At 34.4% G+C, this 26,659-nt stretch overlaps 1 protein-coding gene across 1 annotated transcript; it reads left to right on the top strand.

Moving 5' to 3' along the window:
- The first annotated feature begins 1,285 nt into the window (after positions 1-1,285).
- Positions 1,286-26,270, top strand: LOC123534477 (uncharacterized). Its single transcript, XM_045316754.2, has 12 exons — positions 1,286-1,425; positions 5,494-5,524; positions 6,134-6,166; positions 10,746-10,832; positions 11,038-11,103; positions 11,380-11,445; positions 12,598-12,651; positions 20,641-20,724; positions 21,218-21,247; positions 24,175-24,195; positions 24,749-24,781; positions 25,034-26,270. Exons 1-12 carry the CDS (start codon positions 1,357-1,359, stop codon positions 25,066-25,068), a joined length of 609 nt encoding a protein of 202 aa, XP_045172689.1. The 5' UTR covers positions 1,286-1,356; the 3' UTR covers positions 25,069-26,270.
- Positions 26,271-26,659: the final 389 nt, after the last annotated feature.

Below are 26,659 nucleotides of genomic sequence, written 5' to 3' on the forward strand. Positions count from 1 at the left end.
GGTACGTGAATACTAATAAAGAAGAAATATCTTTAAAAAAGATGGTCGGCGTGATGTAACTGAAGCACAAGTTATATATGGGCAGAAACCTGTATTTTAAATCTTTTGACAATGTTGAAAATGGCCTCTGTGAAGTTTTGTATAAATGAGGACAGTAGTTCTGAAGAAGACTGTGTTTAGAAATTGTGGAGGGACACACGGCGGACACCAAACAATCACAAAAGCTCACTTTGAGCCTTTGGTGCTTAAAAGATGGTAACAGTAAGCAAACAATATTGAAATATGTTCTTTACTTTATTTCTGGAATTGTTGGAAGCAACATGAACCCTTACCCTACTTCAGCTTATTATCAAATTTGTCTATCATTCAGAATATGTACAGCACTGTTTTCACCGGAAAGATTAATTTAAAATTTAGAGTCTAAAATTTGATAGTATCGCACATGTTGTTGCAGGTTAGTAATGATTTGCACTGGTAAGAAATTGTTGCTGTAATGCAGGGTAAGAGTTAATGACTGTATAAAACGAATAACCTTTTTGTAAAAACAAAACTTAAGGAAAGGAAACTTAACAAAACAGAAATAACTTAACAAGAAAACTTAACAAAACAGAAATATGTCCGGATGAGCGGATGAATATTTGGTTACGCACACCTGTTCAAGTGGTACGCAGACAACCCGATGGTGCTGTACTTACAGAGGTTATAGATGACGAACGCGTTGTCATTTCACTCAGTGTCACACATGACTCAGAATGAAGCATTTTCAGCCTTTTCTCCAATCAGCGCCACTCTTACAAAATCTCTCATTATGGCTGAAAATACCGAGAATACCTTACCAAGCAATCCGATTGGTACATTATTCAGGCGGCATAAGGTCTTGCGAGGTCATAAAATCGTGCTTTAAAATACGGCACGCCGAAAAAGTATTATAATTACAAGGCATCTGGACACGAAGTACACGAAATACTATCTGTTTGTTAAAACTTTACAGTTTACTCAAATATGTTTCGTTGTCTTTCCTTTGCTTGTTAAAATTGTATATTATTTGATTTACAAGAAGTGTTTTCAGACCAAATATTTAATTTTATATGTTTGCCTTAAATCAACAAAGACTGAGAGAAATAAAAGTTGATGATATGGAAAAGTGTTAACTCTGTCAGAAATATTTTTCAGTTGAGGTAAACATGTACCTTGATCCAATATATGGCGCATGCTCTCTAACGTTTTTGAATGGACATTGTTATAGAAATATCCTACCGTAGCAACTCAACAAATATATATACCCACTCAATGTAAGGGTGGCTCACATTTGAAATCATCAGTCGTACGGTATAGTAGAACATTTAAGGAATAGAAATGCGCATCTCGGTAGCAATTTTCGTTCTTGCGGTTGTCGCACTCGCTTCGGCGAAACCTACGTTAAAGGTAAATATACTTTATTTACGTTTTTATTTAATTATTTGTATTTTCACACTATTCCATTTAAAAACGCATCAAATGCAAATAAGTTATATTGGGTGATGTTTATTTTATAAGCAAATGTTTGAAAAGCAACAGTTTGAAATTACTGTTAAAATTTTATGGCACCCGACAGAAATCTAGGATATGTTTCTAATTCCTATGAACTTTTTGTTTTCAAATTGAAGAAGAAATTATCAAAATGTAAATACGCACATAATTGCATGAATTCGACGACTGTAACTTATTTTGTCTTCCAGCTCTATCTACCTAAAGCAATTATGTGTAAAACCTATCTGATTGTTTTTATTTTATCAAGACTTTGAATTAAAGTGCCTAACTGTAAGACGCCAGGTTGCAAAACAAAGGGGTATTAGTTTGAACCCACACTCCCTCAAATGAAATATCTTATTTTTTACTAATATATAAAAATACACATAGCTCGCATATAAAGATTTAGAATTGTTAAACCGAACTTAGAATGCCTTTGCGAAAGTCCTTGTGTATATGACACTTCAGCAGATAGCATTGCAAATAACGTACGCTGGCAAATGAATGTTAATAATTTTATGATAAAATAGAAATATTGAGATATATAGAAATAAAAATAAAAGATTTAGGCGAGAAAGCGACTGGCCTCCAGATTGTTTGACAACATTTTTTTTATATCTTGAAATAAATGCTATATTTCTTAGATGGGCTTTAAAATTTAATTACTGACAAACTTTATGTTACGGAAACACATGAGAATTTGCTGTTTTTACTATTTTTTACGATTTTACTTCAGGTAAACTGTCTCGATTATAAATATCTATCTTTTGAAGTCATTATTCACTACTTCAACTATAGCGCTATTGGTTACAACGACGGGAAAATGTCTTTATTGCCGCGGCGGTCCTTCGATCCCCGATGCGGTCATCTTTTTTTCTTGATTTTGATTTTTTTTAAATATTTTAGAAACAAAAATTCATATTCTAATGTTATTTATATGACCAGACTTTAATTTGAAAGAAAGATATTTTTAGTCAGTGCCTTTAAAAACTGGCATGGGAAAAATGAAATGTTGGTTTGTTAGCTGACCTGTCACGTAGTCGACTTTTCGGCTAGACAGATACGCGAAATCTTGAAATTAAGCATTTAATTTCAACATTTCGTGCTATAAATCTTACCGCGAAAATGCGAAATCTTGAAGTTTTGACCCGACAATTGTGCAAACGTCAACTTTTCGACCTAGAATCAAGCGCGAATAGTAGAAATTAAGAGAGCTACAACTTCTCGTGCTAAGATAAATTGAAAAGTCTAAGTTTGTAACGCGACAACAGTCGTGCAAATGTCAACTTATCGACTGATTTTGTAGGGCGAAAAGTATAAATTTATGTCTTAACTTCTACTTTTCATGCCAGTTCTTTGGCCGATAATTTCGCGGTATTATCACTTAAATTTCAACTTTTCGTTCTAGGGTTAGGGTTAGGGTTACTTAGTTTAGGGTTAGGGTTATATAGTTAGTCCTAGAACAAAATGTCGAAATTTAAGCGATAATATCGCGAAAATATCGGCCAAAGTCTTCGTCGAAAAGTTGAATATAGGCCACTTAATTTCAACATTTTGCCCTAGATTATGGGTCGACAAGTTGATGTTTGCACGACAATTCTCGGGTCAAAAACTTCAAGATTTCTACGTTTCGCGAGACATCTTTGCATTAATATTGTTTGCATGGTTTTTCTTCTCGCACGTTTAAGCGCACTGATAAATACCGGCCAAAATAACGATGCGAATTTTCGTACCCAATATTGTAAGTAAGTACCGTTAGGTACGAAGTAGTAAGGTAGTCAGTGTTCTGGCCTAATACCACAGTTATTTTTACTATATGTTCTATATAGGCTGTAGACACTATTGCAATTTTGCATGCATTCCAACCCCACTAAAATACCTGAACTCAACAGAACTATTCAAGAGAAAAAATTCCAGCCACAATAAACATGGGGTTGACCGGCTCTTTTTTCCACCATTTTGAACCAAATCACACGCGTATGAAGAATACCCTCGAGATGGCCGCAAACCGGCAAAACAGGCCCTATCAAAAAGTCATGTTATGCATATTCTGACATTCTCATTCTGTCAAATTGTACATGTACCTACTATTTCATTTCCCCTCTATTAAATTATGCCATTTCTTGCAGGTCTTTCACTTTAAAATTCATCAATATTCACCATCAAACAGAGGAACTATTTTCCGCGTAACCACTTCCTTATTATAGTCAACCAAGTGCAAATAATTGTGGTCTTGTGCCTATTCTAGATTTAATTATTGGATATACCTCTTCGTCCCTTTATACGGTAAATCTATTCAACAAAATGGCTCACCAACAAAAGATGACGTGTTTTCGTCTTCTGAATGCGAGGAAAACTCTGTCACTGCCTCGTTCTCAAACGAAACCGAAACGGAATCTGCAAACATTAACAATGATCGCGGCAATTTCGACTATTATTTGTTCTTGCAAAAAAAATCGTGTGACGTTTTTATCTACTCGCATTCCATGAAATATACTCGCATTTAGCGAGTTAGCGATTGCAAAATTTGAGCCCTGCAAACTTGCAAAATATCTTCAGCAACAATAAATCTTGAATTCCATCTGTCTAATCCAACCATAAGTTCTGGAGTTACGGTCCCTGATTGACCCCTGAAAGAGCCAAATTTTGGTAATTTTTACCTTGTGAACACGATAGAAGTGACATTTTTATTTGCTTTTAACCACACTTACACACAACTAAATTCACAATAAGATCTCGGTTCCTTTCGAAAACTGGCTAGATTCTATCATTGGTTCTAGAGTTACTGCCCCAGAAAGAGGCAAAATTTTCTATTTTGGCCCTTTCAGCCATACAAAGGTTTCATTAATGCTTTGATTGGATAGAAACTTGCACACAATGATTATCTTGGTGATCTCTAGGCCTGGTTCGAAACTTGGTCATGTCGAGTCAAAAGCTAGGCCATCAGATCAAATCAAAGGAAAAGCTTGTTAACAACATAGAGGCCACATTTACTAAAGGCCACTTATTGGTTCCAGTCTTCCGGAAACTTTGTCAGAATGTTTATTTTCACTCAAGAAAAGACACTAGATAATAAATTTCCTTGCCGACAAAATGCGCATGTCCGTCTGATGTTGATGATGTATATTTAAAGTCTCATTTGAATATCATGAAAACTTTAGGAATTGAATGACATAATTAAGATGGTGAGACAAACAGAAGAAATAACGGACGGACCGAATAAAAGCTATGTCTCTCGAGTACTCGATACCGAGGTCATTGCAAATATAAAGAATGCATGTCTTGTCTAAACATGTATCTAAACGGTATTATATATTTCAAAATTTCTGCCTATTGTGTTTATTGTCCTGAAAATTATCAAAGCAAAATATAAATCATTTTTTTCATTTGAATCTTTTTATTTTTGCATGAGTTCAATGATTCGTGCACTGGTATCTAATAATTATTCCATTGAAATAAACCTGGAAGTACCATTATGCACGCTGTTTTATTTAATTTTGGAGCTATGCAGATGCTCATTGAAAGTATATCCCTTTTGCCACTTGCATACTGTCGCATTATCATTACGAAAGACTGAAACTGCATCTGTGTGACTGCCATAACTAGTTTTATTGAGGCATGGATTGTATTAGCTGGATATTGACCTTGTAAATCGGCCAGTCCTCGAGCTTCGTAAAACACCTAAAAAAGTTATGCGCATTTAGTGTCACATGTAGCGCATGTGTATGCATTTCAACTGTCGCAAGCATACTCTGAAATTATGTTACATTTTATCACATTATAAGCTGTTCGGGTGAATTTTGAAAAAATAAATTGATAGATATTAACCTTTTTTCTCCATAAATACTTTTACAGAAATCTAAATGTTTGTGCCCTAGTTAAAGCCTTGAAACCAATGCCTTTATTTGGGGTTAATAGTTCCGCTTAAAAATGTTTTATTCTTCTGAAATATATTGTTAAAGGAGTCGAGTTTTTTTTTTCCAGCGCAACCGTGTGAGTGGTAAAGGCTTGAGCGGTAAGTCATATGAGCCGCGCCATGAGAAAACCAACATAGTGCGTTTGCGACCAACATGGATCCAGACCAGCCTACGCATCCGCGCAGACCAGCCGTTCGCTAACTGTTTCTCTAATTGCAATAGGTTTTGAAAGCGGACAGCATGGATCCTGACCAGACTGCGCGGATGCGCAGGCTGGTCTGGATCCATGCTGGCCGCAAAAGCCACTATGTTGGTTTTCTCATGGCGTGGCTCATATTATTACGTATACCTCCTAATTGTAATGTTAACAACAGCACTTGTTAAAAGAGTAGTCTACCACGACAAACTGAAGTCATGAAAATCATGATTCTATTTGGTTGTGCTAAATTTGCACATTATTTTTTTTTCATTCAGACACTAATTATTCTGACGAAGAAAAAAAAAAAGTACATGCGCACTACATCGTTTATATTTCGAATAAGCAAGAGACACCGTAATTATTTCAAATAGTTAGTTACATTGATAGTTTTTTATTGTAATAATAATGTAAAAGAAATATTTTATTGATTTTTGTTAATAAATGTTACAAAGACCATTACTGATTATTCTACATCTTTTCAAATGTATATTAAACTTTCTTTTTACAGCTTTCTTGTCCAAAAACAACATAAATCGGCTAAGTAAGTGGAAACTATCTATATACATGTTTGTTTATGTTTTATTGCGCAACGCTGCTTTTCGTTGGCTTAAACAGGTGAGTAAACCTCATTTTTCACTTTTCATGCTGGACACGATTGATTCTGCCTCTGCGACCAGTGTAGAGATCTTGCAGATGTTAAAACACGAAAAACCGGGGCCTCCGTGGCCGAGTGGTTAAGACCGCCGACTTCGAATCACTTGTTATTCATCGATGTGGGCTTGAGCCTCACTCGAGGCGTATAATTCCACAGGTGAGGAAAACCATCCAGCTGCTTACGGAAGGTCGGTGGTTCTATGCACGTGTCCGCTCTTGATGAAATAATGCACGGAGGGGCGCCTGGGGTCTTCCTCCACCATCAAAGCTAGAAAATCGCCATACGACCTATAATTATGTCGGTGCGACGTTAAACCCAGGAAAATAAATAAATAAATAAATAACACGAAAAGAAAAACATGCATTACCCCTCTACTGAAGTCCTCAGTATGACTGCACAAAAATAAAACTGATTCATTTAGATATATGTATCTCGCAAGATGTTTTGTGGGGTACATGTGTTTGAAGTTTTACAATTATACTTAGCCAGTATATGTTATAATATAAAAAAACATTTGAATCTTCACATGTCATTGACTCATTTACATGAATTTTTAATCCATTGAGGTCATAATCATAACTTCATACAGAATGTTTGCTTAACGATCAGTTTGTAACGTTATATTTCGACACATTTTATTCAAGTATATTCACCCTTTCAGTTAAGGGTATGAAATACAGAAATGTTCTTGCTAGATCTGAAAATGCGCTTATTTTGGTACACGATAGGCTTGCTGCATATCAACGGTATACTATGATTTGTACGTCCAAATACTTGTTTGTTAATTTCACCTACTTTATACTGATGTAAAATACATCTCCATGACATCAAAAGGAGTATTCAACGGATCCATAATATTTAAAAACTTTTTTAAATTGAAAAGACACATTTTCAAGGAGACCCGAAATACACATATATTTCGCCCTCATAAAAAATATTTTAAAAATTAAAGGGACTATCCTCCAGATCGTTCGACAACAAGAAAAAATACTTCATGTCCAGAAATGAGACCGTGTTTTGAAGAATATTGTCCCTTGATTATTAAGCCAGATCGGTTAAATTTGGTTGTTTCCCTTTATACCATCTTAACGCGAGTATCAACTTTTGTTTATCTCTCTTATCTTGATAATCTTGACCTTACACTGGTTTTGTTAATTAGGGGTATTGCGACAACATTGTGAAACTTTTTACACAAGCGGAGTTTATACCTTGCCCGGGGCAATTTGCAGTGTATTCCTCAAATTTGTTATTTTGAATGATAATCGGGTTTTTGTTTCAAAATTGAGAGCCGGGAAGGATATTCCCATTTTAGATATGTATTTAAACTTTTGGCTATATCTTTTAAGGGCAAAATATATGTGAATCATAAATTAAAAGTTAATTAATTAAAAAATAATTTTTGAAATTAAAATATTTTTATTCAAACATGTAATTTAAAATAACAGTTTTAACCAAATTTGACAAAGACGGAATTAGATCGACGTACATGTTTATTACCTGATATACATAACATTCCTATTTCTTCAAATTGGTGATTTTGAATGATAATCTTGAATTTGTTTAAAAATTGTCAGGAAGCATATAATTCCCATTACTCAACGTATTTTTAAAATATGTATTTAATGACCTCCAGATTTGGCTAAAAATAATCATTCTCTCAAATTGAAGTTTGTTAATACTAGAAGATGTGTTTTTGTGTCTAAAATATTTCGTCGAAACCAATAGCGCTATAGCGGAATAAGTGAATTATGACTTCAAAATATAGATCTTCTTATAATACCTTGAGTAAAGCGTTACAATCGCTTTTCGATTTTCATCATATAAAGTAGAAAAACAGCAAATTCTCAAGTATTTCCGTAATATATAGTTAAACTTTGTCAGTAATTAAGTTTTAAAGCCTTCTTAAGAAATATAGCATTTATTTCTAGATATCTATAAAAGTATTTTTTCTTGTTGTCGAACGATCTGGAGGATAGTCCCTTTAATTTTTAAAATATTTTTATGAGGGCGAAATATATGTGTATTTCGGGTCTCCTTGAAAATGTGTCTTTTCAATTTAAATTTGTTTTTAAATATGGATCCGTGGCCTATAAATGCATTTTACTTTACAATAATGTGAATTTGGATTTTGAACTGTAAGATAAATTATCAAAATTTATAACTCCATATCCATAATTTAGATTTTAACTTTAAAGCGTTTATGCAAGAGCCGTAATAATTGTCCCTTTAGGCCGCGGGGCATGTCAGACAAACAGACACTAATCCAATTAGTAACGGTAATAAACAGAAATATGTCAGCATTCGGTTAACTTATTATCAAACACGTTATTTGACTTTATCATACATATATAATCATTACAAAAAGATAAGATAAGAAATTTTTAACAACAATATTATAATACTTACAAACAAGAAACATGAAATTTACACCCGACCCAATGGACCTGTTATATTTACATGTACAGTATTCAAGTTTAAATATGAACATGTAGTTCTATATGTTAATCAACTTTATGTTAATACGTTTTAATGCAATAAATAATTCTAGTTGTGAAAATGGTATTAAATGAATTAAAAAATGGAATATTTTTATTTAAACACGTAATTTGAAATAACTTTATTTTTATTTAATCTGGCAAAGTAATGACATTAAACACGGAATTAGATTGACACACATGTCTATCTTATTCAGTTTATCCGGTGTAATCAGTACACGTGTACTGTGACGGGCAAAATTTTCCAAATTAGTAAAATCAGTGATATTCAAACGTTTAGGGAAGCAAGAAGACATAAAAGTAATTTAAAAATAAACTCATTGAAAGAAAGATTAACTTTTCTAGTTTACTTCAATAACTTAATAAATGTTGTGAGATGATTATAAATATAAGAATAAGTCATTCTAAAAGACCATGTAAAGCTTAAAGTCTGTCATTTCCTACAGAAATCAATGGGACTCGGGATCAAAATTAGTTACTTATTTCAAACGCTTCGGGAAGCAAGAAGATCACATTTTATTTTATTAAAAATTATATTGAAAGAAAGTGCAAATATTGCAGATTACTTCAATAACTTAATAAATATTGTCAGATGATGCTTTTGATGTCATTTGATGTGTTAAAGTTTTTCTCCTTCTATATTTCAATAGGCGTGAATTGACCGATAATGGCTAATCGATACACCCGATAACCTGTTTTCAAGGGAGACAATTTCGCCAATAAGCCAGCAAATTGGCTTAGATTTCTGGGTATGTTATGGATATCTGGAAATAAATGCTATATTTCTTAAGAAGGCTTTAAAACTTAATTACTGACAAAGTTTAACTATATATTACGGAAATACTTGAGAATTTGCTGTTTTTCTACTTTATATGATGAAAATCGAAAAGCGATTGTAACGCTTTACTCAAGGTAAACTGTCTCGATTATAAAAAAATATTTTGAAGTCATAATTCACTTATTCCGCTATAGCGCTATTGGTTTCGACGAAATATTTTAGACACAAAAACACATCTTCTAGTACTAACAAACTTCAATTTGAGAGAAAGATTAATTTTAGCCAAATCTGGAGGTCATTAAATACATATTTTAAAAATACGCTGAGTTATGGGAATTATATGCTTCCTGACAATTTTTAAACAAATTCCAGATTATCATTCAAAATCACCTATTTGAAGAAATAAGAATGTTATGTATATCAGGTAATAAACATGTACGTCGATCTAATTCCGTCTTTGTCAAATTAGGTTAAAACTGTTATTTTAGATTACATGTTTGAATAAAAATATTTAAATTTCAAAAATTATTTTTTAATTAATTAACTTTTAATTTATGATTCACATATATTTTGCCCTTAAAAGATATAATCAAAAGTTTAAATACATATCTAAAATGGGAATATCCTTCCCGGCTCTCAATTTTGAAACAAAAACCCGATTATCATTCAAAATCACCAATTTGAGGAATACACTGCAAATTGCCTCGGGCAAGGTATACACTCCGCTTGTGTAAAGTTTCACAATGTTGTCGCAATACCCCTAATTAACAAAACCAGTGTATGGTCAAGATTATCAAGATAAGATAGATTAACAAAAGTCGATACTCGCGTTAAGATGGTATAAAGGGAAACAACCAACTTAACCGATCTGGCTTAATAATCAAGGGACAATACTCTTCAAAACACGGTCTCATTTCTGGACATGTCTGCACGTTAAATTTAAATTATACTTGCATTTAACTTGCATCCAAAACTTGGAGAAAAGTAGGCTTCTTGAATGCAAGAATGCACCAAGGCTATTGGTTAATCCCTATGCGTTCTGTTTCAACATCTAACATTATGTACATACTTTTGTTTCGCACATGTCGTACGAATAATTATGAACAGGAATCCACAGATATGTTAATATATGAAATATTTTAATTGTTTGAAGACAACAGTATATAAATATATTACATAAATTGTTTTCCAGGAAATGCAGACAAACCGTCGCAGCTTACAGCAAGTTTAAGAAGTCTGATGAAGTCTAGCAAATTGAGCCAGTTCAGAAGGACTGAAGGTAGGTTGTACTTTCTTCTTTTTATTTGTGTGTGTGCGCGCGCGCGCGCGCGTCTGTGTGTGTGTGTGTGTGTGTGTGTGTGTGTGAATATTCTAACGTAAGTCATCTGACTTCAGAGATTCGTCAAAATCAAAAGCTTTAATCAAACGTACATTTATTTACTTTAACAACAAAACGTTGCTCTGAAGTCTAAAATGTATTACAGGTGAATCAGAGTACAGCTGTCCTGAAAACTTGGATGTTCCATGCCTTGATATTACTGATGACAAAGGTAAGTTTTGTTGTTGTTCGTTTTTGTTGTTGTTTCTCTCACTTAGGATGCGAAACATTTTCAAATGAAATAACACTATTCATTTTTATTTGAACTACGGATGCATGTTTTCAATTTATGGGGACCGTATACGTTTTTACCTATTACAATGTATCATTGAGGCCATTTCGGAAATGATTAATGCTATGGAAGAAAATTCTCCGGTTATTTTGACTAAAGGATCATGAAGTATCATCTCTGATTAGTCTTAAATACATATTTTGTTTTCTATGACAGAGTTCTTTGAATGTGCTTCTGAGCATGCTGAAGGTATTGAGGGAGACTTTATTGGCTTTTTCGAAGGTAAGTGTTTTTATGCTTTCATATTACATTCATGCACAGGCGCTGGGGCAGGGGAACCGGAGGCGCCGCATTGAAATTATGGAGCTAACAGAATGATGAATTTGTGTTTATTCCGAGTGCATTTATTTAGCTGACATATCGTGTTAAAGCCCATGTACTTTTGAAATCGTTGGAAAGTGCTGAAAATTGACTTCTCATTAGCATACATTTAGACGGGGTGACCCCTTCACGTGAACCATGGCTATTGACCAGTGCAAATGCGACTTTCATTTTTTAAGTTTAGCCTGTGTACTTTCATTTTCTTTACTTCTGGGAAAAGCTTACGTCATCTGATGTCATTTTCTGTGTTGTCCAAAAGAACAAGAACAGGCGAAGAACAGCGGAAGGGTCGTCAGAACGAGGCTATCAATAGCTCGTCTTCGTATCAGGAGATGTACTTTAGACAGTTTGTATCTCTGTAAAATTAACCGTTTACAACAATCTGACTAAAGTTCATCTCCTATTACGCTACGCCTAGGATCTGAACACGAGCTATTGATAGCCTCGTTCTGACGACCCTTCCGCTGGCCAATCAAAAGCTAACTTACAACATTCTGCAAGCTTCAAAAAGTCTTGGTTTTTGATATCTACAATTCTTATGTCGTTAGATGTCAGATGGCCGGCTAGCTCAGTCGCTAGGACACTTGCTCTGTAAGCGAGGGGTCCCGGGTTCGAGCCCTGGATTGACTGCAGATTTACGCTTAAACATTCGAACAAGTCGTCTGATTGGTTCAAATAAAAATACATTTGTGAAAATAAAAATAACAATACTGGAAATCCAAAATGTACAGAAGACGTATGTGAAGATCTTCGTTTAGAAGATCAAGTACTTCAGTCAGATTGCCGTTTACAAGCGACTATTGGGAGGTAAAAATTCTGACATCACATCACAACGCCTGATTTGATTACGGGTAACTTCGGGTAAGATGCACGATATGTCGTTGACAATCGAGGGTTGTGACCTCTAGCCTGGTTCCCGGCTTGTACTAATGCAGTTAAGGGGCAGGTAACCCAGGCTATGTGACCTCAAGAATATGGTAATAAATGTCCCAGCGGGCATAAACCTTAACATCGGCAAAATACAGTAACACTGTTTTATATGTTTCTTTGCAGAACAAACAGGTGTTGAATTGTTAAGAGACAGAGATTGGGAATTTTTGGAGAAAAGTAAGTGCATTTGCTTATACTTTATTTTTAAAGGTCTACTTGATCCAAATTTCAGAATTAATTTTAACTCAAATGTGTAAATATTCAATCATCAGGATCGTGTATTTTAACAACAATATGCGTTAAGTTTAAAACGATGCACACTTTAAGACATGTATAACTACACACAGTATAAATGTATACTATAACCAAATACTGGGAGATATTTTGATAATCATCATGTTACTGCATGACATTTAGTTATGAATGTAGCTCCATATAACCAATTGATTTATAATACTTAGTAAAATTAGATACATATGGAGAGGATTTTTCTACATTTGAAGTATATATCAAAAGATAAAACATTCTAATTAAAGGTGTGGGGGCATTTATATATATATATATAAATGCCCCCACACCTTTAATTAGAATGTTTTATCTTTTGATATCTCTCTCTCTCTCTCTCTCTCTCTCTCTCTCTCTCTCTCCCTCTCTCTCTCTTTTGTTGTTGTTGTTATTCCCAACATTCATCTTGGGCACATGGCGTTGCTGCTATCTGTACGTCCGTCCGTTCCGAAATCTTGTGTGTCCTACTACCGCCACACTACACTCTTATCCATTGATAACTTCGATCACCCATGATTTTCATATATCTTTATAAGACTACGCTGAAAATGAAATAATAAAGTATACCACGCATGGTTGATTTAAGCCATTTTAATTAAGAAATAATTTATAGCAAAAGAGTGTTTTAACCCTATTTATGCACGATGGGCGGTTATACGTCAGGCGTAATAATTTCACGAGGGCGCAGCCCGGGTAAAATTATTTGTACGACCGACGTATTACTAACCGATTGATAAATAGTGTTAAAACACGGTTTTACTATAAATGATATCGATTTTGATATGCCCTTAATCTAAAACAGTAGATAGAATATAGTAGCGCTCTTTCTTGGTCGCAACAAAAACATTGACCTCACCACACGTTGGCGTGGCGTCATTTTAGCTTAAGAGTGTTTCAACAGAGAAAAGCATATTAGAATGGAAAAATACCATCACGAATAAATAGCATATGGGAACAATCGAGAAAATTTCAGTCGTTTAATTTAAAAAGAATCCAAGTTATCGCAATTACAACAGTGACTGATTAAAAAAGTCTACAGTAGCGTTCAATATTTACATCGAAAACTGCAGTATTTGAATGAGTCACGTGGATAAACGTGGACTCGAGTTCGTTCCAAATATATTCGTAACCATGTTGGAAGGTCGGCTAGACGTGGCTGCTGTGAAAGAAAACAACTGTAGCACTTGCTCATGAGGACATTTCTAATGTTGCAGAGTATGTGCGTTAATATGTTGATAAGTTGGAGGCAGCTTTGAAGAATTGTACTCTAAAAAAACAACAAAACATAGGCGTAGGAGCCGGGGGCCACGGGGTGGTGGGGTGGAGGCTGGCATAGTTTGGTCCCTCAGATATTTTGGAAAAGAGATATAACTTGCAGTCTAATATATAAATATAACAATTAGTTAGTATTATATAATTCTTTTCAACCTGATTTCTGATTTGCATTTGACCTTTCCTTGCATTCTGATTGTCTCTTTCCGTAAGGTGTGAGTATTTAAACCCTGTACGCACCAAGTATTGTTCGATTCTATCTTATAAAAAGAATATAATATCAAGTTCAGGTTTGAGCGTCTGCAAAAACAATGTAAGTATTTAGCCTATTTATGCATGTAAACGTTATGTATTTACATTTTTCATTGTCTATCCAAGGGAAATCATATTTCCACAAATTTATATCATAATTAGGCAAATGCAGCGCTATTTGAGTGTATATTCAGGGCTTCAACCGAAGACCATATAAAAAAATAAAAAAATGACAAGCTTGATTGGAACAATACATATTTTGACCAGTTAAGTTGAACTGCAGGCAGTTCAGCGCATAGTCGTATGCCTATAGAGGGGACCTATGGCCCATTTGGCCCCTGGACAAGGCTTTGTCATGAATGCACCGGGGATCCCTTGCAAGCCACCGGTCCCCATGTCGAAAAGGTTGGCCCCTCAAAAGTAAACTCGCTCCTACGCCTATGCAAAAAAAAAACAACAACAAAACAACAACAATAACAAAAAACAGACAACAAAATTGGTGAAGTTAATAAGTATGTTCATATCAGCTTTTAATGTAACGATAAATTAAACCAATATTCAGTTTGACTGTCGAAAATATAAAACAAACTATACGTCGGATTAGTTTATCCACGTTGACGTCACTTCCTTTGTTATGTTTATTTTGAACCCTGAAGAAGGCTGATGTAGCCGAAACGTTGGTTAAAAATAAAGTGACTTGTTTTTAAAAAGTTTTTGTAGTTTTGACTACTTTTAATACTTATATTCGACTAATATACACAAAGAGAAAATGTTTGGATTCATAGACTGGTTGTTAAGCCACTTGAAATTCTTCAAGTTGAAGCTCAACCATGACTGATCTTAAGAAAGCATTGTTGTCAGTATCAGTACATATACTCTTAAGAGTAGAGGACATGAAAGGGGATGAGGAGCAGTCCATTTTACTTCACAGAATGATAGTGATTCTGTCGATGAGGGCGTCATAGCTAATGTCTTCAGTATTGATGATATCAGTATTTCATAAATTGAAACCTACCATGAATGGCCGGACACAAGTGTAATACTGCGTGTTGTAAAATTTGTCGCTGGACAGGTCAACAGTTCTCAAGTTTTTTAAGTTGAAAAAAAAACGCAGAAGTGTATAGAGATATGTTCATATCTGATGATCTAACTCCATTTAAAATGAAGTTTAGAAACATTGTTGGAGTCCTCAATGTGTTACAAGGGTATGTGTATAAAAAGGTGTATACCAGGGATGTTATCATTCAATGTACATTTAAGGCGGAGAAATTGTTGTCCTCTCTTGAAGAGTTAAATGTTGAAGTTGACTTGCAAGCTGTTGATAAATTTAAAAGATCATTTTTAAGGAGACACCAAGTGTGAGCCCGCCAACATGGCCAAGAAAGCAGTTGATTTGTTCGAATCGTTGCAACACATCTAAATGTTATTTTTCGTTCTGAAGTTGAAACTAGTACTATTTATTCTGGTTGTGAAAAATTACAAACCATTGAAATCAATAATATATTATATACATGTAGTTCCTTTGCAAGATAAGGTCATTTCTGAGAAAAAGTAATATTAATTTATGTAGAACTAGTCAAAGCAAGAATGAATGTATGAAAAATAATAAAATCTGTAAAAGATCCTTTGGAAGCAAAGAATGCAACCAAAAAGAATAATAGCAGACTCGGTTTGATTGAGTCTTCTCATCAGAAGTAATGAAATGTGCAACACCTTTCACGCCCCCTAGCACCGTCTTAAGCGGAACTCTATTACACATAACTCGTTATGCTCATTCTGTTCAAAATACTCTTAGTTTGTCTTTATGAAGGATGTGGTTTAATTTTTGATAACCCACAGAAGCTAGTAACATTTCACATGATCATGTCACATATTGTTCATTTTGTCTACTTTGTAGCACAATTTCTTTTGTTAAAGGTATACAAGACCAAAATTGTTAAAACGTTAAAATTAGTACGTTTATGCATATTAACAGTACTATAAATAGGTTAGAATTAATACTCACTGCAAACGTGTATAGCTAAAGACAGTATAAATTTGTACTACCACTAAAACTTGAAGTATTTTTTAAGACATGATCGTTACTGCTTGACATTCATTTATGAATGTAGGTCTACATGTACATATACTATTAATATATATTAGGTAAAGTTATTATAATAAATATACTTGATTGTAATCTTCTACATGTGAGCTTAATATCTAAAGTGAAAGATAGCTATTGGATAGATATCTTTCCTTTTTAATGTGTGCGGGGTAACCCCATTAAATATGATTGGATATTTTTAATGTTTGTTGGAAAATATAAAAAAAAAACACTACATAATCTAGTTTTGCTAATTTTGTTAAAAGTTATGATGATCTTGTTCCAGTACTACTTAACACATGTACAATTTACTACAAAGCTACCGCTTTAATCTGTATATAATTCAATTAGTTATAAGTAAGCCATGATACAGGTGTAAATGTCAGGTTGAATTTTTTGGCTCTATTTTCAAAGTTCATTCCATTTGGAACAACATGTAACAGGTTATCATCTAAACTTTATTCCCTTTGTGAATAGTGTTACTAATACTTTTGAATGGAATACGTTGAATTCTTCATGTGAGGAAGCCATCCAGCTGGCTTACGGAAGGTCGGTGGTTCTGACCAGGTGCCCGCTCGTGATAAAAAAAAATGCATGGAGGGGCACATAGGGTCTTCCTCCATCATTAGGGTCTTCCTCCGCGACGTTAAATAAAAGAAACAACGTCCTTTGGAAGCTTTCATTTGATATATGAAATTCTAACACAATCCGATTAATTTTCCTATTAAACAAAGAAGGCTGAAAACAGTGAATTATTAATTCATTATACAACAATGCACTGTTCTGATATCACAATCATTACGTCATGGCGTCAAACGGCATAGCGGCGCACTAGAGAAGAAACCATCTGAACTCCAAACAATGATTTATTCAGCGACAAATCACTAAATGAAATATATTATTTCTTAATTATACATTTTTTTAAAATTCTATTTTCTAAATTAATGGCGTTAACAAAATGTGTATAGATATAACTCACTAGAAACTCACTAGAATTTTGTTATACTTTTAACCTTCATCATGCTGGACACAATAATTTCTTGGCAAATTTACATTTTTCAATTAAAGACTTGCTATGCCTGCCCCACTACCATAAATATGAGTATTTGTTAAAACACATGATATTTCAATTGTATGTCGTAGAAATTATAAGAAAGAGTCGTAAATTCAGGATGTTTCATGGTGAGGTAAAGAAATTAAATTCTATTTAATTATGTGATTGTACATGTACTTTGTTACAGACCTGAAACATTTGGTGTGGAGAATTTTAACATAATTGATCAGTTTCAGTTGAAATTTTACACACCAAATTGTATAATCTGTTATGCGTTTAGTGTAATTATAGGTTATTAGATTTGTATCAAGAAATCTGCAAGAGTTCTGCAGCGGAAATATTGCACGACTTTAAGAGCACAATATTATCATGCGAAGGAATGGGTGCAGGTTTCTTGATATAAATATAATAATCTTTTTATTACATCCATGTCTACACTTAAAATACTACATAAATGATTCTAATTTGTTATTTAGCCCCAGTGAAATTGAAAATTATTCTCGCAACAGAACTGTTAGATGCAACGGCATACACGAAATTGACATCACAAATTACGTCACACATCAAATGTGAAATTTGAACGTCAGTATGGAAAAAAAAAACATTGACGTTTCAGGTTCCAGTGAAATTTAACTGTTTTTTAGATGTGTATGTAGATTAAAAGCAGACTTTTAACTTCTAGTGTAAATTACTAAATAGAAAAAATGAAGAAAAAAATATGTAAGTGTATGCATTCACTGTTATTGGTTCTAAAGATCAGTCGACTTGTTGTAATACACACCCCTACCCCCGGTTCATCGGTCGGTCCATAGACCAATCAGTTTCCGGATGGTAACTCAAGCACGCTTTAGACTAGGATCGGGAAAGTTGATAGGGAGATTGGCCATGACCAGCATATTCCCCATATTGATTTTCAGGCCAGTAGATCATAGGTTAATGTCACAGTGACCCGTAACAGTTAAACTGTTTCCAGATGATAACTAAAGAACGCTTGGGCCAAGGATCATGAAATTAGAGAGGGTGGTTGATCTTGACCAGCAGATGATCCATATTGATTTGAGGTCAGTAGGTCGAATGTCAAGGTCACATTGACCCTCAACATTTTAACAGTTTCTGGATGATTACCTCAATAATGCTTTGGCCTAGGATCATGAAAGTTTAAAGGGATGTTTGTCATGACGAGCAGATGACCCCTGTTTACTTTGAGGTCAGTAGGTCAAGGTCACATTGACCCAAAACAGTAGAACTTTTCTTTGCCAAATAATTAGAGAATGCTTTGTTCTAAGATCACACTTGATGATTCAAAGGACAAAAATTGTTTCTTTTTCTTATGCAATTATACAATGCATTAGGGGTGGGGGTGGGGGTGGGCATTTGGTGTTCTACTATGAGATCCTGTTCTGCTGGCTTTGAGAAACAAGAATTCATGATGAGTTTGTTGAAACTTTGTTCAGAATTGGAAATTTGATGTTCAGACTTTGAGTTCAAATTCTGGAATAACTGTTATAGTATTTCTAAGACTGACTTTGTTTCTATAGACAGTACTTTAATATTTTGCCATATGATTTAGGTATCATATTCTTGTGACCAAAATTTGATATATTTCTTAAGATGTATGTATCTAATTAAATATATGTTGAAGTAATTTTTTTTTTATTCTAACTATATAAAACGTCAAATTTTATGTTCCAACATAGCAATATATGTTCTTTTTCTTTGATTATTGTGTTCCACTTGTTCACTTGGTTTGTTATTATGTCACATGCTCTAAATGAGCAATGACTGAAATAAAAGTCTTGAAGTCTTGAAAATCTTGAAATTGATTATTTTATTATGTCTAAGTAATATGTTGATTAAACTCTTTGTCCGCCGACCATTTTCCACTGACTTCAGTACGTTTTGTCTAGTTATCTTGACTATATTCAAAGTATGGAGAGCTGTCCTGCTCGACCCGGCGTTGGCGTCCTTCTGCATCCGCACTTTGGTTAAAGTTTTGATGCACTTTCACTTTATCTATGTAAGTACTTGGTGGATTTGTTTCAAACTTAAAATAGTTATTCCTCATCATCCCCCTTTTTACTAAGAGTTCCAGGTCAAAGTTTTGATGCACTTCCATTCTATCTCAGTTATTACTAAATGGATTTGATTTAAACTTAAAATAGTTGTACCACCTTATCACCCACATCAAAAAACACAAGGTCCTTAACTCTGATATCAATGTTTTATGAATTATGCCCGCTTTTACTTAGAATTAATTTCAGGTTAAAGTTTTCATTTACTTTCACTCTTATCTCATTTAATAGATTTGATTAAAACTTGAAATAGTTATTCAACATCATTACTCACGGCATTTGACAAAATGGACATAGCTCTTGCACAAATATTTCGTGAAGTATCACCCCCCCCCCCCCCACCCCCCTCCACATACACACCCCCTTTTTTTACTTAGAATTTCAGGTTAAAGTTTTGAAGCACTTTCACTCTATCTCAGTTTTTACCTAATGGATTTGATTCAGACTTGAAATATTTATTCCACCTTATCATCCACATCATATGACACAAGGTCCATAACTCTGGTACCAATATTTCATGAATATTGTCCCCTTTTACTTAGACATTTTGGTTAATTTTGATGCATTTTCACAATATCTCAGTTACGGCGAAAACTGTTATTTTTGATTTTTACGGGCAAAGTCCCGGCAGCTGGTTTCCAGGACAGGACCGTATATTTACGGGGAGACTGTAACTTTTGGGTATCGTAGTAACTACAGTATTGCCTGTTATTTTAGGTCTTTACGGGCAAAGTCCCGGCAGCTTGTTTCCAGGACAGGACCGTATATTTACGGGGAGACTGTAACTTTTGGGTACCGTAGTAACTACAGTATTGCCCGTTATTTTAGATTTTTACGGGCAAAGTCCCGGCAGCTGGTTTTTAGGACAGGACCGTGTATTTACGGGGAGACTGTAACTTTTGGGTACCGTAGTAACTACAGTATTGCCCGTTATTTTATGGTTAATACTGATACAGTCGGCACGTAAATTTACGGAACTGTTCCGGAAACCAGTTGCCGGGACTTTTCCCGTAATATTTTATGGTATTTTTTCACAGTGTACGAGTTGATTATAGGCTGCGGATCGTGTAGGAGTATTTTATTCGACACATTCATATAACATTCCCTATTTTCTATTTATGTCTTATTTATATTCCAACTTTCAGTTTTTGAGAGTGAGCTGCTCGCCGAACCTATCAAGTATGATCTGGAAGACTTACTTATACATGCGCTTGAGAACTTCTTCGAAGGTATATTTCATTATGTTATCTTTTTTAAGAGTAATCAAGTCATCTGAAATTTTGAATTGAAGAGTGGGCTCCTGTGGCCGAGTGGTTAAAGTCGATGACTTCAATTTTCTAGCCCCTCATCGATGTGGGTTCGAGCCTTACTCGGGGCGTTGAATTCTTCATGTGAGGAAGCTATCCAGCTGGCTTACAGTATTTCGGTGGTTCTACCAGGTGCCCGCTCGTGATGAAATAATGCACGGAGGGGCGTCTTGGGTATTCCTCCACCATCAAAGCTTAAAAGTCGCCTTATGACCTAAAATTATGTCGGTGCGACGTTAAACATAACAAAATAAATAAACAAATAAAATATGAATTAAAGATACTTAAATACTTTCGCAGCAAAACCAAGCGCAAGTTCCATATGAAAACAGGAAAAAAAGCTAACTCTCATAAATTTAGAAATTTACGTTGCATCCTCATAATATTATCTTACTATCAAATTGATTTATTTCAGTTGGAATAGACTGGGAAGATGTGTCAGAAGGTGAGGGTGTCTTAATTTTTGTTAATGATTTTTCTGCAAAGTTGGTAAATATAGAATGTAAGACTATATTATGATCTGGGTGTGTTGGCAGAGTTATATTTTCTATCACAGGAGGTAAATGCTACTTAAACAAAAAGGTTTTGAAAATGGATTCATTTTATTATATATCTTCTATGAATTGAAGAATATATCCTGCACGGAAAAAAAACTATCACTATTTGAAGGTGCGGATGGAAGTGTCTGACTCTTGGGTAACAGTTTTTGCCGGCAGACCATTGTTTCCCCGCCTAAACAGTTACCCTCGAGTAAAATAGTTCCATTCGTATTTGTAACAAGTGAGTCTTACTGATCAGTCAAAATAACGGAGTCTGTTACCTCTTGCGCCTACAGAGGAATTAGTGTCTACGTCGAAAAAAGTTCTGTATGAACGTCCTGTTACGTTTTGTTTTTTAGCTCACCAGTCACAAAGTGACAAGGTTAGCTTTTGTGATCGCGCGGCGTCCGTCGTCCGTCGTCCGTCCGTGCGTGCGTCCGTAAACTTTTGCTTGTGACCACTCTAGAGGTCACGTTTTATGGGATCTTTATGAAAGTTGGTCTGAATGTTCATCTTGGTGATATCTAGGTCAAGTTCGAAACTGGGTCACGTGCTATCCAAAACTAGGTCAGTAGGTCTAAAAAAAGAAAAACCTTGTGACCTCTCTAGAGGCCATATTTTTCAATGGATCTTCATGAAAATTGGTGAGAATGTTCACCTTGATGATATCTAGTTCAAATTTGAAACTGGGTCATGTGCGGGCAAAAACTAGGTCAGTATGTCTAAAAATAGAAAAAAAACATTGTGACCTCTCTAGAGGCCATACTTTTATGAGATCTTCATGAAAATTGGTCGGAATGTTCACCTTGATGATATCTAAATCAAGTTTGAAACTGGGCCATGTGCAGCCAAAAACTAGGTCAGTCGATTTAAAAATAGAAAAACCTTGTGACCTCTCTAGAGGCCATATTTTTCAATGGATTTTCATGAAGATTGGTGAAAATGTTTATCTTGATGATATCTAGGTCAAGTTTGAAACTGAGTTACGTGCAGTCAAAAACAAGGTCAGTAGGTCTAAAAATAGAGAAACCTTGTGAGCTCTCTAGAGACCATACTTTTCATGGGATCTATATGAAAGTTGGTCTGAATGTTCATCATAATGATATCTAGATCAAGTTCGAAAATGGGTTACGTGCGGTCAAAATCTAGGTTATGAGGTCTAAAAATAGAAAAACCTTGTGACCTCTCTAGAGGCCATACTTTTCATGAGATCTTCATGAAAATTGGTCAGAATGTTTATGTTGATAATATCTAAATCAAGTTCGAAACTGGGTTAGGTGTGGTCAAAAACTAGGTCAGTAGGTCTAAAAATAGAAAAACCTTGTGACCTCTCTAGAGGCCATATTTTTCATTAGATCTTCATGAAAATTGGTGAGAATGTTTAACTTGATGATATCTAGGTCAAGTTTGAAACTGGGTTACGTGCAGTCAAAAACTAGGTCAGTAGGTCTAAAAATAGAGAAACGTTGTGACCTCTCTAGAGGCCATATTTTTCACGGGATCTGTATGAAAGTTGGTCTGGATGTTTATCTTGACGATATCTAGAATAAGTTTGAAACTGGGTCACGTGCGGACAAAATCTAGGTCAGGAGGTCTAAAAATAGAAAAACCTAATGACCTCTCTAGAGGCCATACTTTTCATGAGATCTTCATGAAAATTGGTGAAAATGTTCATCTTGATGATATCTAGGTCAAGTTTGAAACTGGGCCACGTGCGATCCAAAACTTCTAAAAAATAGAAAAACGTTGTGATCTCTCAAGAGGCCATATTTTTAAATGGATCTTCATGAAAATTGGTCAGAATGTTCATCTTGATAATATCTAGGTCAAATTTGAAACTGGGTCACGTGCGTTACAAAAATAGATCAGTCGGTCTAAAAATAGAAAATCCTTGTGACCTCCCTAGAGGCCATATTTTTCAACGGATCTTCATGAAAATTAGTGAGAATGTTTATCTTGATGATATCTAGGTCAGTTACGAAACTGGGTCACGTGCGGTCAAAAACTAGGTCAGTAGTTATAAAAACAGGGAAACTTTGTGACCTCTCTAGAGGCCATATTTTTCATGGGATCTATATAAAACTTGGTTTGATTGTTCATCTTGATAATATGTAGGTCAAGTTTGAAACTGGGTCAGGTGCGATCAAAAACTAGGTCAGTAGGTCTAAAAATAGAAAAACATTGTGACCTCTCTAGAGACCATACTTTTCGTGAGATCTTCATGAAAATTGGTGAGAATATTTACCTTGATGATATCTAGGTTAATTTCGAAACTGGATCACGTGCCTCTAAAAACTAGGTCATTAGGTCAAATAATAGAAAAACCTTGTGACCTCTCTAGATGCCATATTTTTCAATGGATCTTCATGAAAATTGGTCAGAAGTTTTATCTTGATGATATCTAGATCAAGTTCAAAACTGGGTCACATGAGCTCAAAAACTAGGTTACTATGTCAAATAATAGAAAAAAACGACGTCATACTCAGTTCAAAACTGAGTCATGTGGGGTCAGGTGAGCGATTCAGGACCATCATGGTCCTCTTGTTTAATTTATTGTTTACTTTTCAAAACGCATTAATCAAGATGGCACTTTGGCAACGTGACTTTGTCTGGTATATACGCTCACGTTTGATACTATACTTAACTTCGATTCAATTTGGTATTTAGATGATACGTTCATTAATTCTGGATGAATTTTAAAATTATATGGCACAGAAAAGAATAAAATACAGACGAATTTATATAATAATTTTTACGCATGAACTATGTTTTTTTTCTTTCTTTTTTTTCCGCAAGGACCATTATTCATACATTACTCTTTTTTTTATTTCAGATGCAATAAACACGTTGATTGGTATGTTGACATGTGTTTTGATACTTGTATATCCCCCGTAATGAAGTGCATGATTATAGCGTTTCATGTTTGTACCTCAGTCATGTAAAATCGTTTCGATTGACTGTATTTCTCTGGCCAGTTTAAATCCTTCGTCAAAAGTATATATGCAAGGAATCAGTTAATTTCTAAAATAAAGCATCTTTGAAGCATTAAGGCAGCCGAGTTCAGATCTAACTTATATACCTTATGACGAGTGTATCGATGTATTACTTAAATGTTTTGCCACTTGCCCCTCATCGATGTAGGTTCGAGCCTCACCCGGGGCGTTGAATTCTTCATGTTAGGAACCCATCCAGCTGGCTAACGGAAGGTCGGTGGTTCTACCCAGGTGCCCGCTCGTAATGAAATAATGCATGGAGTGGCATCTGGGGGTCTTCCTCCACCATCAAAGTTGGAAACTCGCCGTATGACCTATAAATGTGTCGGTGCGACGTTAAACCCAACAAAATGAATAAATATATTTTTTAACTGCTTTATAGTCTGAATGGTGAGAATCTTTTTTATATTTCAGCAAATGAATGCATTTATGGCAGGCTAGAGGAAGGTTAGTTTCATAGTATAATTGTAATATTAATATTTTGTTCACCATTGAATTCTTTCTTTACCTTACTTCATATAAGTGCGACAACATAATGATTTTGTCATACACAAGTTAAAGTCATTTACATTTTGCTTGGAGAACTTTTAAATTTCCATCTTTAGCATAACTTATGAGTACATTTCTTGTGATAGATATTATAACAAAATGTGTTGATAATACATCTCGTCATATAGCCTACATTTGCCATTTTGACAGAGGCATACGCAAGACTTGGAGAAGAGAAAAAGTAGATCGATCAGCTTGACTAATGTAGTTTGCAATGGAGAAAACGACTGGGACTGAATAACCGATACGAATTGACAGATTTAATGAGCCGCTTTCTGTGAAAATGTACCTGATGCAGTATTGCCTCTTTTGTGTTTTTACTGGTTTTAAATATATCAGAACTTTAAATATACGTTTGAAATCGTAATTTGGCTAACTTACTGAATTGCAATAAAACATTTTGAAAAAAATCTGTTGCGATCAATTATCGCAAAATTACGTCAGATATGACGTCAAAGCTTATATGATAATGGCGTAAATCATCTTTTGTGCGGTAGATTTCCCCATGGCGCGGTTCATTTAACACTATCTTTTTGCTTTATTGCTCTTTTTGTTTATAGTTCATTCTTAATTGTTTTTTTTTTGTTGTTGTTGTTTTCTCTGTGTGTTTATTGGTGGTAAAAGTAAATCGCCTTGTTAAAATGGCTCTTTTGAATCGCGATTTTTTAATGATTTGCTGAAATTCTCAATGTGGTTTTCACCGGTACAACGACAAAAATATATAAATATATATATTCCCTTAAGTTACACTTAACAATAGCTTTTAACGGAAGAAGATAGTTTCATTTAGTTCGTATTTGATTAAAAAATGATGATGCCAAAAATATGTTTCAAGATAATTTTTGAAAAGTCCTTGATCTTTACCATCTGTAGACTTTATGTTTGAATGTTTCTTTTTGAAATTTTCTTTGTCGTTTTTATGTTTGTGCTACAAAATTGTAGATACATGTACATGTATAAAGACATTTTGAATAAGTGCTTTTGAAGCGTCTGTGGCATAGCGAATTAACTTTGCATTTGAAGTAATTTGAACAGCTACCGGCAAATAGTATAAAATCATGATAATGTTATAGAATGGGTTAAGAAAACTAATCACTTTCAAATAAAACATAAAATTGCTGCAAGGAAGTTTTGATGATGTCATAAAATGTATTCAGTAAAGCATGATAAATTATGTTTCAAAATAATTTTGGTTTAGGAATTTAAAGAAGAGTTTTTGTGAATTAAAAGTTACACCACCTTAACTTCATTGCCAAAGTGTAGTACATACGAAACAAAACGCTTTTTCCTCTAGAGCATTATTACTTAGTTACATGTATTGAAAACATTGACTTGCTATCCTGTATTAATTTCTTCATCTTATTTTCAATAAAAACATTCTTGCAAATATTCTTTTATGTTATACTATTGTACCAATAACTGGAAAGTTATTTTATCCGTAGGACATGAAAATAAGAAGCGACAGACTCGTCCGCACTCTGAGAGACATGTTGTTTTAACCATGACGAGAACTGACCTAGATTTTTACCATATATCAGTAAGAGCAGTCTGTCGCTTCTGACTATTGACAATAAATAACAAATGCTGATTGAATGGGATAAGGCCGTGACTTTTATTATTATAATATCATTACAGAAAATTAATGAAATATCATGGCATATTGTATGAGATAGAAGTATCATGAAATGAAGCATGAAATGATAGATTTCTAGCCAAATTGCATAGAAACAAAATAGGCAACGCTATGATGCTGAAGCTCTAAATTTATGATAAGTA

Source organism: Mercenaria mercenaria, chromosome 12 (genome assembly GCF_021730395.1).
Source record: "Mercenaria mercenaria strain notata chromosome 12, MADL_Memer_1, whole genome shotgun sequence".
Lineage (NCBI taxonomy): Eukaryota > Metazoa > Mollusca > Bivalvia > Venerida > Veneridae > Mercenaria > Mercenaria mercenaria.